Source organism: Sesamum indicum, linkage group LG6 (assembly GCF_026168435.1).
Source record: "Sesamum indicum cultivar Baizhima isolate 11 linkage group LG6, ASM2616843v1, whole genome shotgun sequence".
NCBI classification, from domain to species: Eukaryota; Viridiplantae; Streptophyta; class Magnoliopsida; order Lamiales; family Pedaliaceae; genus Sesamum; species Sesamum indicum.
This window is the reverse complement of record NC_142662.1, coordinates 16,608,892-16,626,997: the sequence shown is the minus strand read 5'-3', so window position 1 is coordinate 16,626,997 and position 18,106 is coordinate 16,608,892. Positions and strand designations below refer to the sequence as shown.

General features: G+C 31.0%; 1 protein-coding gene across 1 annotated transcript; it reads left to right on the top strand.

The window, feature by feature from the left end:
• The first annotated feature begins 13,550 nt into the window (after positions 1-13,550).
• Positions 13,551-15,449, top strand: LOC105164355 (homeobox-leucine zipper protein HAT4). The gene is made up of 4 exons (XM_011082989.3): positions 13,551-13,937; positions 14,206-14,522; positions 14,695-14,774; positions 14,867-15,449. Exons 1-4 carry the CDS (start codon positions 13,763-13,765, stop codon positions 15,216-15,218), a joined length of 924 nt encoding a protein of 307 aa, XP_011081291.1. The 5' UTR covers positions 13,551-13,762; the 3' UTR covers positions 15,219-15,449.
• The last annotated feature ends 2,657 nt before the right edge of the window (positions 15,450-18,106 follow it).

Sequence of the window (18,106 nt, the reverse complement as noted above, 5' to 3'; positions counted from 1 at the left end):
GTTATTGAGGGGGTAATAAAAATGTATTTAATTTATAACGGCCAACACCATCACAATAGCAGTTACAAGTTTCTGTATGCCTAACCGTTATAATTTATTGGCCTTACTAATTTACTATGATTTTTGTAATGGCTCATTATTTTTGTAACGGTTGTTTGGTCAAATAAGGAGCCGTTACAATGGCAGTGAAAAAATATACAAAAAATGGTGTTACAGAAATTGTGACATTAGAGACAATATTTTTGTAATGACTGTTACAAAATTCGTCACAAAATAACGACTATATTTTTTAACGGCTCGTTTTCAATGACTATATTAAGAATTCCAAAGGCCGTTACAAAAGCCGCTACAAAAAAATTATATATATGTGCAAGTTATTTTCATTTCATTTTATTTCATTTGTTGTAGAAATTCTTACTAACCATACACACTCTCAATACTCTGATTTTCGTGCATATACATTCGATTAGCTTGTATATTATTACTCAAATTTTGGACTATCAACTAATGCTGATCATCACTTAAGTTAGTTGACTAGGTAATAGAGACTAATTTAATACTTTATTGTGTTTAATTAAATTAATTATAGTTTATTTATTTTAATTTTATGGTTTGTATTCTCCTAAATAGTGTAGTGTAATATTTATAAATTCGTTGGTCGTCAAGTTAGAAAATTAATTATATATATACATATATATGAATACAGTGATATAGAACCTCCTAAGGAGGGTAGGTCTTACACCGGAGTTTGAGGATGGACTTAAAACTTAATGGAGCACATCATTATTCACCTGTCGCATGAAGCTCGCATGGGGGAGCCAGTGCAGTATAGGTGGACGTATCCATTTGAAATGTTCATATGTGAGTTGAAGAAAAAAGTGAAAATAAAACACATGTTGAAGCATCAATTGTCGAGGCATACATTACTGAGGAAATCGATTTGTTTTCTTCATAGTACTTTGAGCCGGACGTGCTATTCAAACGAAGCATGCCTCGTAGAAATGATGAGAGTACGAGTAGTGGCGATGGAAATCAAGTGTCTATTTTCAGCTATCCTCGTCGAGCTAATGGTGCCTCAAAGAAGAGATGACTCAGTAGACCAGAATGGCACATCATCGAGATGTACATTTTGACCACTTGTGAAGTAGTCACGCCATATTATGATTAAGTTATTATTTTCAATATACATATATGTATATATATAATTTATCTGATTAATATATGTACAAATCATACTTGAACAAACTGTACCAGCACCACCATTCGGTCAATTCAATTATTGATTGACTTGTATCAATTGAGTTCAAGGATTGGTTCAAAAGACGTGTAAGTTAATACATTTTTTTTTAATTCTTAAAAGTATATTGTATCCAAATTCAAAATATCTGATTAATATATGACCTTGCAGATACATCCCGAGTTGAACTACACAAACAATGAGCTCTTGAAGTGTCATTATTGGGGTCCAAGTGTAGAAGTGGCCTCGGTCCCTTGATATTTTGTGAACGAGTACAACTTCATATGGAACGTCACAATGCCAGCAAGTCAATCATGAATTGTGGGGTGTGTGTCAAAAGTTCACATATACAGACGAGGACAATGACTTCTATGGAATTATCGAGAGATCATTCAATTGACATATCCACTTATTCAAAACATGTACATCGTTTTGTTCAAGTGTCGTTGGTTCGATCCAATAAGAGGCATGAAGGTACACCATGCTATCACCTCGTTGATGTAAACTTAAAAAAGGTGTACCAAAAAGATGACACATTCATACTTGCATAACAAGCAATACAAGTGTACTAACTGAGTACCCAGGTATAAAAAGGGACTAAGCGGATTAGATGATGATTTGCAAAATCAAGGCTCGGAAAGTTGTTGATCAATATTTGTCAAAATTTTAATTATAATTAAAATATTTGTAATGATTTTTAGCAACCGCCAATGTTTGCCCCAGCTTGCAAAAACAAACTGTTTATAACCGTTGCACATTGTGATTTAGATTTTCTACTTTTTGATCATAGTAATTAATTACAATAAAAAATTATACATTTCTTCCATTAAAATCTTTTCAAACAACATAAACTATACATTTTTTGTTCTAATTTCTAAAATAATTTTTTCTTTTCTCTTCAATACACTAGAAGAAAAATGATTTTTTTTTTATGGTTAATTAGTTACGATGTTTTAAAGGTAAAAACTGTGACAATACTAGTCATGAGTGCACAACGATTTTTTAGTCGTTGTTTCTACAAGTGAAGTTAAAACATTAGCTACAACTAAAAATTATGGCATTGCCCATATATAAAATCACTGTGAATATTAATTAATCGTAGTTAAAAAAGTTTAAACTTCTACAACAATTATATTTAAATAGATAGTATAACTTTATTACAATTTTAATAATAAGAGTAAATTACAACGACCTCCTCTGAGATTTGCATAATGACGACTACTCTCTTGTTGTTTGAAAATTACTAATATCCCCTAATTTAACGGACGTCTAACAATTAGCCGAATTCATTAGTCTTCTTTAGATTTTCATCCACTTTTTATGGTGAACTGACCAAAATGCCCTTATGCGATTAGAACTATAACTTTATTTATTTTTTATAGACTAAGTGGATAATTTTTTTTATAATTTTTCAAATTTTTCTATCCACCCCATCCAATTTTTTTACGTTTTTTTTAAAAAAGAAGTAAAAACAAAATTAACAATTTCTTACCTCCACTAAAAAATTTCATAATGTCATAAAATATTAAAAATATTTATAATTTTAAAAATAACGAACGAATATTTATAATTATATCAAATTTTAATAATAATTATTATAATTTATTTTAAAAATAATTTATAGCGTAGAAAATAATAGACGAGAACTACAAGCTGATGTGATGTTATTGACACAAATGGACAAAATAGAAATGTAGCATAACAAGTGCTGGGAGAGCATGTGAAGATGTATGGTTGGGCGGACACTTATTAATAATGAGAAATCAAATCAAGAATTATGAGTGGAGGGACAGGAGAAAGAAGAGAGGGGGGGAGCGAGTTCAGGTGCACCTCACGTGGGGGAAGACCCTAACACAGTGGATGAGTAGGAGTCATGATTGGGAGAGTTGTAGGGAACACGTGGGACAGCTTGCACGCGGCCACACTCAATCATCACCCGACATCTTGTCGGACCACGTCAATTATAGTATTCAAAATTGGCATCTATTCCACAATCATTTCATCATACCCAATCATCTTCCTATTGGGAATCTACAATTATCTTCACTTCAAAAGAAGAATTTCATTTTCCTTTTTTATCTTTTTTTTTTTTTTTTAATTTTTGGTTTGAGGTGACACAATCATGTACTCATAATCTCATAGACTTTGTATTCAAAGACAGCTATAATTATAAAGTAAGAAAATATATTTAATAATTGTGTTAATCTTGAGGTTTCTATGTTGAAGTTGATTTTAGTTTAAGGATAATTATACTTTTTTAGTTTAAGATTTAGTGTAATTATATGTAAATTTTCTGTGATTTGCAGAATTATAGTTAACAATTTTGGAGTTTGCTTTCATCTAATAAATAAGTTCCCGTATGAGTTAAAGTTCACTGAATTTGCTGATATTAATAGAAAATTAATAAGAAATCTATATTTTTACCACTTATTACTGATTTACAACAAATCAAATAAATATTTTTATTATTAGATTACTTTTATATGTTTTTATGTGTTAATGCATGAGAGAAGGCATATCTTCACCGTTATAAAAGTAGTTTAGTTGAAAAAAAATATGTGACTTACAATAAGTAAGTGATAAATCAATTGAGTATAAATATCTATTTTTATTCAGTTTTCTTTTTTATTTTTTTATTATATCAACAAATTTGATGAATTTTGATTAATGGGAAGGATTTATTTGTTAGATGGAAGTAAAAATTAGCGGTGTTAGATGTAATCTTTCAAATAAGGGGTCTACTTGTAATTACACACGCGGGACTCTAATTATCCCTATATGTAATAATTGTGCTAATATCAATGATGCGGTTTGTGATTCAATTGGTGTCCCATTGAAAAATTTATTGTTTGCTCTAGCTTTGTATTAGCCTCACGAATTTATTTTGAAAAGGTGCGTCACTAGGGAAGAGGTATTGCGGCTTATAAGCTACTTAAGCTTATCGTCTACAACCAATACCTAACACTTTGCCTACATCAATGATGTTCAAAATTGAAGTTGATTTTAGTTTCAGGTTGTTTTGTCCGTTTGTTTTGATCTCATATCATATATGTTTAATTTTCATAAATTTTGTAACCACAAAAAAAAAAAAAAACCAAAAAACGACATGACTAAAATAAAACTAATATTGCAAATTATCAATAAGGCTTAGCTCAATTGGCGAAGTTGAGGCTTTATGACCTTAGAGGTTATGAGTTCGAACCCCGCTACATGTGTGGAATGTCTTTTTACCGTACAGTAGGTATTGTTTAGATTTTATTTATTTGATATTGTTAATCAGGAACGATTATTTGACAAGAATATAATCGAGTTATTTCAATTAATAATAATTCATAGCTTTGAACTGTTGGTGGTATGTATAAGAACCAAATCTCATGTAAGTAGAAAAAACGATAATAATGTTAAGGTACTTTTACAACTTAGTGTTGAATAGAAGTATCAAATCATATGTTAATTTGGGTTTTTCCAGTCAAGGCCTAATATAGTATATATGTTTAAACTGAAATAGGAAATAAGTAGGTGAGTGTGGCTGGAAAATTTTGTAGGAAAAATACAATTTGGTCCTATAATTATAGAAAGTGCATGACACTTTTAGTTCTCTCGAATTTTGAGTTTGCGGTTGAGGGTTATCTATACTAATATAAAAAGAAAAATCCCTCCACATTCACTAATGGCGGATAATGACACCGGCCCATCAATTTTTGTGAAGTTAACAATACCCTTCATGATTAAATAACTAATTTATTCAACTTTTTAAAATTTACATTAATTGTTAAATTATTATTTCTTTCTTTCTATCTTTTTAATAATGTAATGTACTGATTTGTATATTTTACTCTTATCTTATAATATATTTTAAAACGTGAAAGATTATTTACTGTATGCATGTAGGAACGACGTGCAACAAGGGCTAGTATTTGAAAAAAAAAAGAATTAGTACATTTAATTTAGATGTCGTCAGAAAAATGCTAAATTTAAGGGAAATTAGCACATATATACTTGGCACGTTACCCTTTTAATTCGGGAATTTTTAATTTTATAGCCAGTTTTATTGATGTTGCATTTTTGCTCTAATGATATTTGGACTAAATGTGCCTTTTATTTATTTAATTTTAAAAAATAATTATAATAGTGATGTGAATACTATTTTTAAACATATATTTTAAGGAGATTAAAGCACCAATAAATGCACCTACATTTATTCTCTGGCTCAATTGAAATTTGAACTTTATGAGAAAGGGATAGAAACCAGCAAAACATTGGGTTAGGGTTGAATATTGGCACACATTTATTGTAGATTTGAATTCTTGTCAAGCTATTAGATTAGGTTAAACATATGTTATCTGTTTGTGTTAATTTTCATGTAATTAGATTTTGATTTTGATTTTGATGACGAGTTTTGATTTTAACTTCTGTCTGGGATAAGTTTCGGATCTTTTTCAAAATCTATGACGGGCCCACCTTAGATATACTTAATTCCTTTAACTTTTTCTATATAATATTTATATTTATCATATAGTTATATTTTTAAATAATAATATTTTGCTAAATATTCATGAACAATAACTTTATTCTTTTACAAGATATATCCATTAATTTGAGAAAAAAAGAAAATTCAACCAAATTATCTGAGTCCGACCCAGGAAGTCCAGAGTCAGGGCAGGTCTGGACTGGGTTCGAGGAGGGGCGGAGTGGGTTCCGACTCCATTGACAGTGGAAGTAGGGAGGATCGGGGGTGGGTCAGAGTCGGCTTCAAATTTAATCAAAATTTAACCAAGCGAGCCCTAAATATATTATTATTCTCTAACGAATTTATGGGTGTTGTTCTTGCTTTATTTTATTATAAAAAATTGAAGGAGTACAAAATTGTTGAGATAGAGGGAAGAAGGGGGAAATTATTTAAATAATACAAAAAAAAAACCCGAAATATTGTTTTAAAATATTTAAAAATTTATACAGAACCGCTATTACATGTAATATTACTAGTACCAACAATGTAGAAAAGTTCTTACTAGAGAACCGCGACACTATCATCGACTTTACTAATTTGATTTTTATATTTATGTATTTTATTGTTTTCGTTATGACAATGTTATTAACTCAATTTGTTGACCCGCGAACGTTTTGAAGAAATAAATATTCTAACAATTGGCAGTTCCTTCAACGTGTCCGGTACCATTGGCCTGCACGGTCTATGGTCTGTCCATTTCATTTTGTATAAAGGTCGTGATATGGTAGCCCGGACCTCTATATACCCGCAATCATCTGAATCAATTCGTTGGCCTCCAAAGTATATAACAATATCAATATTTATCATATTTTTGCAATAAAATAAAATATGCATAAAAGAATCGTTGACTGATTCATGAGAAAGGATGACATCATTGGTTCTATGGAATTAGTACATGTGGGATATTGAAATGTGTGTATAATTAATTTACGTTCCAAAAAACTATAACTATATTAATTAAATGAAGAAATGTTAATTAAAAACTATAAGAAACTATGAAAAAATATTGAAAAAAATTATACATGAAATAGGGATGTGAAAGTTAAGAACAGAAAAAATAGGAAGTTGAGAAGAGAGAGAATGAGAGAAAAATAAAAATTAATAAAATAATTTTTAAAAAATTATTATAAAAAATCTATATTAATTGGATAAATAAAAAAATATAAAAAGTAGAAGAAAGCTATGAAAAATTATTGAAATAAGAGTTAGAGAAATAGAAGTGGATCAGACAAAAAAATACAAATTAACAAAATAATTTAAAAATAGAAAAAAAAAGTTGAATAGAATAAATTTTATAAAAATATAAATAATAATTTAATTAATGACATATCAACATAATCATCGTGAATTTATTGAAATTTTCAAATAAAAGAACGTTGGGATGAGTTTTATATATCCCATTTTTTAATATCTTAGTCTATATATTTATTTATTTTTATTATGTTCTAATTTTAGAGTTTTTTTTTATTTTAAATATATTTATTTATTTTTTTTCAAACTTTTTTCTCCAATTTATTTATTCAAATGCTCTTTTATTTAAAAAATTCAATAAATTCATTAACTCCACAACAATTACAATAATATATTATTAATTAAGTCATGATCTGAATAATTATCAATGATAAATTATTCCAATTAAAACGATCATATTTTTCTGAATTTGCAAATACATAATAAAAATTATAATTAAAAATATAATTTCAGAAAGATAATATAGAAAAATCATTTATTAAAGGGATTAATTTAAAATTAAAATAAAATTTAGCAAGTCAAACAACACCAATTTCGTAATTTCTGGTTTGTTTTGCATTATTATTTAAATAAACAAGTGATGATGCAGAGAATGATTGAGTTCAAATGATTGTAGTGAGTGTGGCTGTCGCCCCAGCTACAGACAACATCACACGCACGCCTGCCTTTTGGATCCTCTTGCCCACAACACTCTCAACTCTCTTTCTTCTCATGCCCCTATCATTTGGATGCCACTCCAAATATATATATATATATATATATATATATTTATTTATTCTCTTTAACTAAAATTTGAGTAAAATAAAAGAAACAAATCATAACGGGCTTTATTGAAATTTGTTATATATTATAAATATTTTTTATTATTTAAAAAATTATAAATATTTATCAAAAATTACGTATACTTTTTAACAAATATTTTCTTATGACAACTCATCATAAGGGATATTTGTTAGAGTATTTATAATTTAAAAGAGATATTTGTGATTTTTTAAATATCAACGAGCTTTTTGTAATCGAGAGAAATTTCAAAAGGGTACATTGTAATTTACCCTATAATTAAATAAATGATGAAGAAATCCATCATTCTTTTTTATTCTAAACTAACCAAAATATGTACCTTTTGTATGTAAACTTTATTGGAAACTTTAAATATAATTCAAAAAAATAATTCTCCTTTCTTCTTCTTAAATTTCAGGGTAAATTACAACGACCTCCTATGAGATTTGACATAAGTACGAATATCCATTTGTTATTTGAAAAATTACAAATACCTTCCTGATGTTTAATGAAATTATGTAATCTTTAGATGAAGATGTGAAATTGTCAACTTTGCCCTTATTGAATTTTTTTTTAAATTAAAAACTTATAAAAAAATTGAATGAGATGGATGAATATTTTTAAAAATTATAAAAAAATATCTATTTAGTCCATAAAAATAATTTTTTAAAAAAATATATAAAATTAGAATTTTTAATCCACAAGGATATTTTGGTCAATTCACCATAAAAAAATAGATGAAAACCTAACGGATCGGTCTAATTGTTAGACAATCATTAAAATTAGAAGGGTATTTAAAATTTTTCAACCAACGAGGGAGTATTTGTAATTATGCCAAATTTCAGGAGAGGTAGTTGTAATCTACCCTAAATTTTATTATTCTGCTATTTTGGCCTCCTAAACTAAAATTTAATTTTCTAGAATTATTTTTTGTTCGATTATTGTCTCAAATAAAATAATGACATAAATATAATTCTTTGATTGTTTAATCTTCTGTAATATTGCAAGTGAGCAAATTATCTCCTGTTAAAAGATATTAATTTATTTCTCTGTATTTTTTAATATACGAAAGATTCTATAAAGAATATGATTTAAAAAATGTTGCTCTAAGATCAACTTAATGTGATAGTTATTTTTTCTTAGAAAAGATATTACTTTTAAAAAATAATTTATTTTTATTTTTTATAATAAAAAAAAGAAAATAATTACACAAAAACAGGAGAGAGAAAGTGAAGAGAGAGAGAGAAAGAGAGGAGACATAGATATGTAAGAGCACGTGTTGGGAGCATGAGGTGAGAGGTCCACGTGAGGTCTGCCAAATTAATTGCTTTTAAATTGGAAAGAATTAAAAAAAATGAAAAATAAAAAAGGTGTAAGTATTTTATAGAGTGAAAGAGTGGCTTCTTGAGTTGGTTGTCCCACGTGAACTCCACTCTCCTTTGTCTCAAACATTTGGCCCCTCAACTTGTGATAACACACACTTCCCCCAACACATTTTTTGTGGCTTGGTTTGATTGGATTAGCTATTCTTATTTTATATTGCACCCAAAATTATATTTTTAGTTCTGTAATTTTAGATTATTAGCATTTTTGACTTATAACTTATTTTTATTTACGTATTTGGTCTTTTTTGGATTTTAGGAGTTCAGTCATGAACATCTGATATTTGGTATTTTTTGGACAAATTTAGTCATGTGTTGATAATTTTGATCTTCTTCACACTGTAACACATCTAATTTTTGATCCTGTAACTATATGTGGTTCCGATATTTTTCGACAACTTTAGTCTTGTATTGACAATTTTGATCTTCTTCACATTATAATACATCTTAACTTTTGTCCTGCAATTATAGGCCGTTCGGATCAAAATTGTTCACACACGACCAAATTGTCAAAAAAAGACAAAATGTGAGATGTTCAAAACTAAATCCGTTCAAGAAAAGAACTAAATATGTAAATAGAATAAATTAATCTTTATACACATAACGTATATATATAAAATATCGTAAGGGTCAGTATATTTTTTCATCCATAAGAGGTAATAAGAAATCCCACCCACTAACTTGATGTGAGGATTACAGTGCTCTCAAACGCCGATAAAATGGTCAAATATCCTAACGGCCCGTATACTTTTCATCCTGGTAAATGCGATTCAAATCCGATTCAGTGATGTACCTGATCTCCAATTATCTAATCATTCACAGGCTAACGATTTACATAAGGTTGTACAATTCGGTCCCTTTTCATAAGTACATAACTGTAAAATACTATGTACATTTCTTTATTCCATTAATTTTTTTCGAACTATTTTTTTGTACCAATCTTATCGATATAAGTATTGAAACCGACATAGTGATCAATATTGCATTTACCAACCTTGCCTGTGCAGGTACCATCACCTGAATCGAGGATAGGACCTAAACCCCTCTACCTAATCCTTAATTTGGACATCATGTCATAACCGGTTATTAAATCAAGAATATTTATGGGTTTTTTTTTCAATAATTCTAGGTAATATTGAATAAGATTATTCGAATTGATATATATATATGCTTTCAAATAAATTTATATGCTTGATTATTAATTTTTAAAATTTTAATGTACTCTTCTATTAAACGAAAAAAAAGATATATCTTTATGTCCTCTATTTGCATGTTCGACATATATATATATATATATATATATATATATAATATGGTAATCCCTATTTAGCATGTCGTTGATGCAGAATATACACAATTAAAATGAATTTAAAATATATTCCGCATGCAAGATTTAAATATATAAAACCACCCTCTTGACCAAGATAGTTATTAACCACGGCTAATTAGTTTAATAACGATGATTGTGGTATTTTAATTGGGTTTGGTCGAATTAGATAGAACCTAGGATGCCATCATCATTTTCTTGCAAAGAAATATGCGACAGATGAAAGAGGTTAAGAAAGTGGGAAGTTTGTCGAATCTCCATACCAAAGATTTTTCAGAAGATAAAGTAAAGATGTATTACACATGTTTTCTGTTTTGCCCTTTTTTCACCCTTTCTTTTGGTAGCATGGGGGCTAGGATTGGGGTTGGGGGGGGGGGGGGGGGTATAAAGTGGACATTTTGGAGAAAGTTCATTTGACTGATCAGACTTCGTGAATTGTAAGATTGAGGTATCCTAAAAATTTGTATGTATAAATTTTACAAATTTAGGTATATATGTGTGTTTTTATAATAGTTTCATTTGGGTAAATAACGATGACTTCTGTTGAGATTTGAATAATTACGAATACCCTCTTATATTTTTAAAAAATTATAAATATTCCTACTCATGTTTGGTGAAATTATTTGATCTTTGAATGAATGTATGAAATTATCAACTCTGCCCTTATTGTATATGTTCGTTTTACAAATTTAGGTATATATGTGTGTTTTTATAATAATTTTATTTTGATAAATTAAGACGACTTCTGTTGAGGTTTGAATAATTACGAAACCTCTCGTATTTTAAAAAATTATAAATATCCTTCATCATGTTTGATGAAATTATGTGATCCTTAAATAGAGGTATGAAATTATCAACTCTGCTCTTATAACGTATTTGCTTCGTATCGTTTGATAATATCCTGATACACCGTGACAGATGTGAAACAATACACACCGATGTTATTGCTGATACCACGACTTTGAACCAGCTTCTAACATGTCATAAAGAACCAAGCCGGGGTGCTGGGTAATTTTCGAAAGAATGAGGGGCAAAGAAGAGAAATAATCTAATGCTACGAGGATGAAATTGGGTAACTAAAATTTATATCAACTTAATGGACGGGTGGGAATAGCTAATACCACTCTCATGAGTCGGATAAGAATGCCCGACTAGAACCCTTTAGACTGAGTTGGGTCAAAATTAAATAAATATAAAATAGAGTGAAATTAAAAAGAAATATCAGAATCGATACCAATAAATAAATAAGCCCTTATTGCATTATTTTCAAAAAGCACATGCAAAAACTCTCTTTGTGAAGAATTAGGAAGCTCTTTTTTTTTTTTTAATAAAAAAATATATTTATTATTTTTCATGATAAAAATGTCAACATAGTGATTAATGTTTTCCCATTAATGTCATAGACATCCAATAATATCTACATCTCATATAGCACTTCTTGCAGATTGGGGGGGAACACACACCAAACACAATCATAAATTAATAAATGCCAACAAAATTAATTAATTAATTAATCAATAATAATAATAATAATAATAATAATAATAAATGGGAGAAATTTATTATTGTTATAGTAGTTTGGGGGTCATGGTCAATAGTTAATAGAAGATCCAACCCATAAATATTAGACATTAATATTTATTTTATCAAATTAAATAAATATAATAATTGATCAAAATTGATGAAATAAATTTAATATTAAATATACATGATAGAAAATTGTGAGGATGATTGATTGAATAAAAAAATAGATATTCTGTGAATAAATAAATACGTTTAGAAGAATTTTTTACTGATAAATATTTTACAATCAAGTTACTTATTTTAGGAGTCTCACCCTTAATTAATAGTCGGGCACATTTGATGCATGTGTATAATTTTTAAAAAAATAATATTTATATATTTTTTTGTAATTAATAACGTGTTTCTAATGAGGCATAAAATATAATTTTTTTATTATAGAATCAAGAAATAACATTATATATGAATATTTAAAAAAAATAAACATTAGATGTCATTAATTATTATCTTCTAATCCATTTATAGGTCTAATTAATTTATTAATTATAAGGAGAAAATAATACGACTATTATTGTACATACTTAATTATTGCATATCGGCTTGAAGCCGTCGCGTTTTCCTTAATTAGAACCATTGGTTATTGAAACAACTACTACTTTAATAATGTAAGAGCGTTTGATAGGTAATTTAAGATTTCTTTTTTAACATTTTAGGGTTCTTTCCACAACAATTTAATTATCAATTTTTACTTTTTCCAAAATTTATTCATTAATTGTTCTCAAGTACTATTTTTGTGCATAAATAATTACTTTTTTTAGTCTCTCACTTAAATTATAATATCAATTTAGTTATGTACAAATATATTTTTATCAATTTTGTTCTGTAACTTTAAAGAATTCGCATATTAAGGATAAAAAAAGCATACTAAGGATAGAAAAGTAAGCTAATTAAGTTGGTCACGTGCACTTCTCCGACTATTTTGACAAATTTTTGTCATTTTTTGTTCTTAATATACGATTTTTTTTTAAATTACGAGATAAAATTATCAAAATAAATTTATGCAAAATTAAATTTGTTGTCTCATTATATTACTAAAATTGTAATTTTTTCGAGATTTTAAAACTCAAATAGTTGGACTGCGGATTAAGAGACATTATTGTAGGTGCTAAAGCTGAGAATACTGGTGGAGTGGAAGGAGGGAAAGATGTAATAATTAACAAATACAGAATTGACTGAAATCATTTTTGGCTCATTATTGTTCCTATGAACATCTACCCAAAAAAAATTAAAAAAAAAAAAGAATGAAAAAAAAAGAAGTAAAAAAATAATGGAGTTGCATTTAGGGGGAAGCAAAGCCCATGATTGATGAGATAATATGGCAGTCCCAGTCTCAGTCCCTGCTCATGCTCATCATCATTTCATTCTCCCAACCCCACACACCCACAAAGAACACACTGTCAACACACACAAACACACACAGTAGAATTAATAATTAGCATATATAATCCATCCATCCCCATCTTTTTCTATAAATAACAGCCCTTTATGGTTGCACCATTCCACATTCTGTAAAGCAGTCTTGTTTGTTTTCCTCTCAATCAAACCCCACTTGCACACCTTTTGGTTCTTCTCTCCCGGAAGAGCTTGCAAGAAATTACTTCTCTTTGCACGGGTTTTGCAGAAAGTAAGTGTATAGTCAAGCAAAGATCAAGGTGGTTTTGAACTGGTTTTCTTCCTCATTTCTCAGAGAAAAAATGATGGTGGAAAAGGAAGATTTGGGGTTGAGTTTGAGCTTGAGCTTCCCTGAGAAGAGGGCTGTTTCAAATCCCAGTTCAAATGTACTGCATCTCAATCTCAGCTCTTCGCCTTCTCCTTCTCCATTCAGCATCATCAACAGAAGTTCTTGGACTGATGCCTTCCCTTCCTCAGGTTTGTTTATTTCAGATCTCATGTTTAACATCTTTGTTCAACCCTTTTCACACTTCCTTTTAATCTGTTGATGGGGTATCAACTTTTTGTTTTTCCACATTTTTGGCCCAGTAAAGAGGGAGGGAAAGAAAAGAGAGAAGCCCTTTTTTTTTTTTTTTACCTGTTTCTTTTTCTTTGATTTCTTTGTGCGTGATCTGAGAATGTGCAGATCTCACATGGGTACTTCAATCTTGATAGATTCAATTTTGATGTGATTTGTTCCATGCAGATCGGAGCTCTGAGACATGCAGAGTGGAGACGAGGTCCTTTCTGAAGGGAATCGACGTCAACTGCCTGCCGACGGCGGGGGATGCGGAGGAAGAGGCTGGCGTCTCCTCCCCGAACAGCACGATCTCCAGCGTGAGCGGAAAGCGGAGCGAGAGGGAAGCCACCGGCGGCAGCGACGACCACGACATCGAGAGGGCTTCCTCTCGCGGGATCAGCGACGAAGAAGACGCCGAGAACTCGAGGAAGAAGCTCCGGCTTTCTAAAGATCAGTCCGCCATTCTTGAAGAAAGCTTCAAAGAGCACAACACTCTCAACCCGGTAAGCATCTGAAAATCGTATACTCTATTCTTGTTCATTTCCAACCAATAGTGAGGATGACGCCACGACGTCTATGGTGAATCCCACTTTGTGCTGCGCGCTATGAAATGATCAGACATATATGGGCCATTTTGCTGAAATATGGGTGCATTTGTGCTTTGTTTTGTTGCAGAAGCAAAAGATGGCTTTGGCAAAGAGATTGGGGCTCAGGCCCCGCCAAGTGGAAGTGTGGTTCCAGAACAGGAGAGCTAGGTGAGTTGTTGTACCTGTCTTTAATCCCTTTATCACAACTTGTTTCAGACATGAGAGCTTTCCTAACTGGTCAGACAACTGATGATTTGCAGGACAAAGTTGAAGCAAACTGAGGTCGACTGCGAGTTCCTGAAAAGATGTTGCGAGAACTTGACAGAGGAAAACAGGAGGCTGCAAAAGGAGGTGCAAGAACTCCGGGCGCTCAAGCTATCACCACAGCTCTACATGCAAATGACCCCTCCAACAACCCTCACGATGTGCCCCTCTTGTGAGCGAGTAGCAGTGCCGTCGGCCCCATCGTCGGCGCCCCAACTTTCCACCGCGGTGGATCCACGACCGCTTCAAATGGGGTCGGCTCAGCCGCGGCCTATCACCTTCAATCCATGGCCTGCTTCCACCCCTATCCCCCACCGCTTGTTTGACGCTCTGCAATCTCGATCGTGATTTTCTTCATGTAGGAAAGCTTATTTGAAGAAATGTTGTAAGGCAATATGCATCTAGGAGGGGTCAAGATATGGTGGTTAATTATAGAATTAATGGTGTTTGATGGATCTCTTGTACTTAATTTGCTCCAATATCATTTAGTGAGATTAATAGATTGATCGATCTTGTGTACTAATTGTTCGTTCTTGTTAGAGATATTTTTGTTGAAAATAGTCAAGGATTTTGTGCTTATGGTTGTGTAACTAATTAACATCTATCTCAGTCAAGAAACAACAAGAAAAGTTAATGCCTATATCTCAAAGTTGTGTCAAGTCACTACCAGGAAAAAAGGGTTTAATGAAACGAATTTTGGGAAGAGTTTTGTGATGATCGGTCATCCCATTTTTATGTTGGGATGGAATTTAAGACGAAAAATGGCCGCCTCAAAAAGATCTGTCTTAAAATTTTGGGGATTATTTTGGGACGGCTTCCTCAAATCGTCGCAAATTTCGGATAGAATTAGAGACTGCTTTGGAAAGTTGTCTAGAGATTTGTCCACTGAAATAACAGTTTGGGACGGCCGTAGGGATGATCTGGGACGCCATTTTTTAAATTGAATGTAGTATTTTTGTGACGCCATCTGTGACATGTTTTCATTTTTATTTATTTAGGACGGAATCCCCTCCCAAGAATGAATTGTCGTCCCAAATTCTTGATAAGTTTTATGAACTTGGGATGTTACTTTGGGACGCATGTCATCCCAAATTTTAATTAATTTTAAAAAATATTTTTGATTGCCTTTTTTTTTGTTTCTATATATTTTTTAAATATTGTATTAAATTTATAATTGAAGAAACTATTTTTTGTATGAAAGAAATTCTAATTAATTAAAAATAATTTAAATACATTGTACTATTTATAGTTTGAATCTAAAAGAAAAAATCCTAATCTAACGGTTAGGAAGGGTGTTGGTCAGTGGGCTCAGGGTCTGTAACATCCTCGGCTGGTTGCTGCGTGGATTCCTCGACTAGGGTGTCAGTAGCCGAGGGTGGGGGTAGGGCTGCCGGTGGTAGGTCGACGGGGAATAGCATCGGAATCCCCATCTTATCGCACATCACGCCCAACATAAGCTTAGTTTACTCAAGTTGTGTTGAGAAGTGAGGGTTTTGAAGGTAGCGGCAGGGCGACAGTGGATGTTGACGGTTTGTGGTATGTGGTCCATGGGCTAGTAGCATCTGATGTTAAGGATTCGGACCCCATGCCGAAGACTAGGCCCCATTTCCTCCCCCTGGCTACCTCGGCGCAAAGTTGCTCCTTCTCTAATGGTGCAACACTGGCAGCTAATGAGGCACCCTCTAGTGGCGTCGACTGCGAGGCATGCTCCTCGAACTTCTTCTTATATATCTCATAAAAATAAGTAATGTATGATAATCAAATTTTTTCTTTTAAGAAAAAAAAAAAAGATATGCAACTTATCGCCACCTTCTCTACCCGCGGACTGTTCCAACGCTTTCTGTTTTCTTCTTGTAGCAGTCAGCGAATACCTCCATTCCTTGTGCTAGGCAGTCGAGCTGAGTCTCTTGTACGTATATTTAAAAATTTTAGAAATGTCTATAATAGAATTCGATAGAGTACACTCATACACAAATGAATAGAAATTCAACAACTGTATAATTTCTAGAATCCAAACAAGCAAACTGTACTGTAGGATAGTTTCTAGAAACCGAATGTGAAATTAATCAAGTTTGTTCAAGTTGACATGGCTTCAAACATTGGAAATCCATGCAATTGAAATTCAAGTTTACTTCAGCCTAATTTAATGTAATAATGCATCAAAGCAAGTATTCTCATTTTCTTGACCAAAATCAATACAAGATTGAAAATTCATTTGGAAACACTGAAAATGAAAACATAACCAATCAACTTAGATTCTCCTCTTCCCAAACATCAACTTTATGCCTTTTACAAATAATGTTCACATCAATGGATATTATGAATCTGGTATCTGGTGGGTACTATTGAAACACCTCCAGAGGAATAAAAGGTGCTTTCAAGAAGAACTAGCTTAAGGAGAAGGTAACTACCAAAATTGCTAAAAATTTGAAATATAAAGGATAAAATTGCCAGTAATGCTATAATTACGAGACCAATTTTGCCACATCGTACATACATGACTAATATTGCAATTTTGTCAAAAATTTAACTGCTCTGCAGGATGGAGAAAACAACAAACATTTTCTCATTCTATGAAAGGGATTAAACAAATATGTAGCAGCTAAACATCACAGACAGCAAAAATTTCTATCATAAGAAGATTTTCAGCAATGGAAAAATGTATGACAAGAGAACTGAACATAAGATGGCAATATCAGAAATCAGTTGATGAGAAATAATAAGTACCAAATCAGTTAAAAATAGTTTACATCATACTATAAATGCTTCTACAGCAGAACTTTTGTCCATTGACACAATATTTTCAGAATAGCATTAATTACCTTAGTAAGAGATTTGAGTTTGAACTGAATTTGAAATTCTATATATATTCCATTAAGGACAGAAACAGAGAGCTGAAAAGTGCTCAACGGTGAAATCCAAAACCCATATTAGGATTTAGAAAGTAGGCCACAACCATGTTTTTATTGCGGACAGAAACAAAAAATCCTCTTCATCGCAGACCACGTATACACAAAAAATTCAGCCTAATTTTCACCTTCTCTTGATAAAATGTTTTCAATCATCACGCCTTCAATCTTCAGAATTCAATCATCTAATCAACAAACAATTCAACTTCTATCACATAAAAATAATCGAACAATAAGACTAATGGAAAAAATGTAATACAAGAAAAGAGAAAAAGTAATATTAAATCAAAAAGTTAATTAGATTGATTTGGATGTAATCTATTTTTG

Bases quoted from the DNA above. Each gene is read 5' to 3' on its own strand.
- LOC105164355 (XM_011082989.3), top strand. From the start codon at position 13,763: ATGATGGTGGAAAAGGAAGATTTGGGGTTGAGTTTGAGCTTGAGCTTC. The intron at 13,938-14,205 runs GTTTGTTTATTT...TGTTCCATGCAG, and splicing joins TGATGCCTTCCCTTCCTCAG to ATCGGAGCTCTGAGACATGC. The intron at 14,775-14,866 runs GTGAGTTGTTGT...GATGATTTGCAG, and splicing joins TTCCAGAACAGGAGAGCTAG to GACAAAGTTGAAGCAAACTG.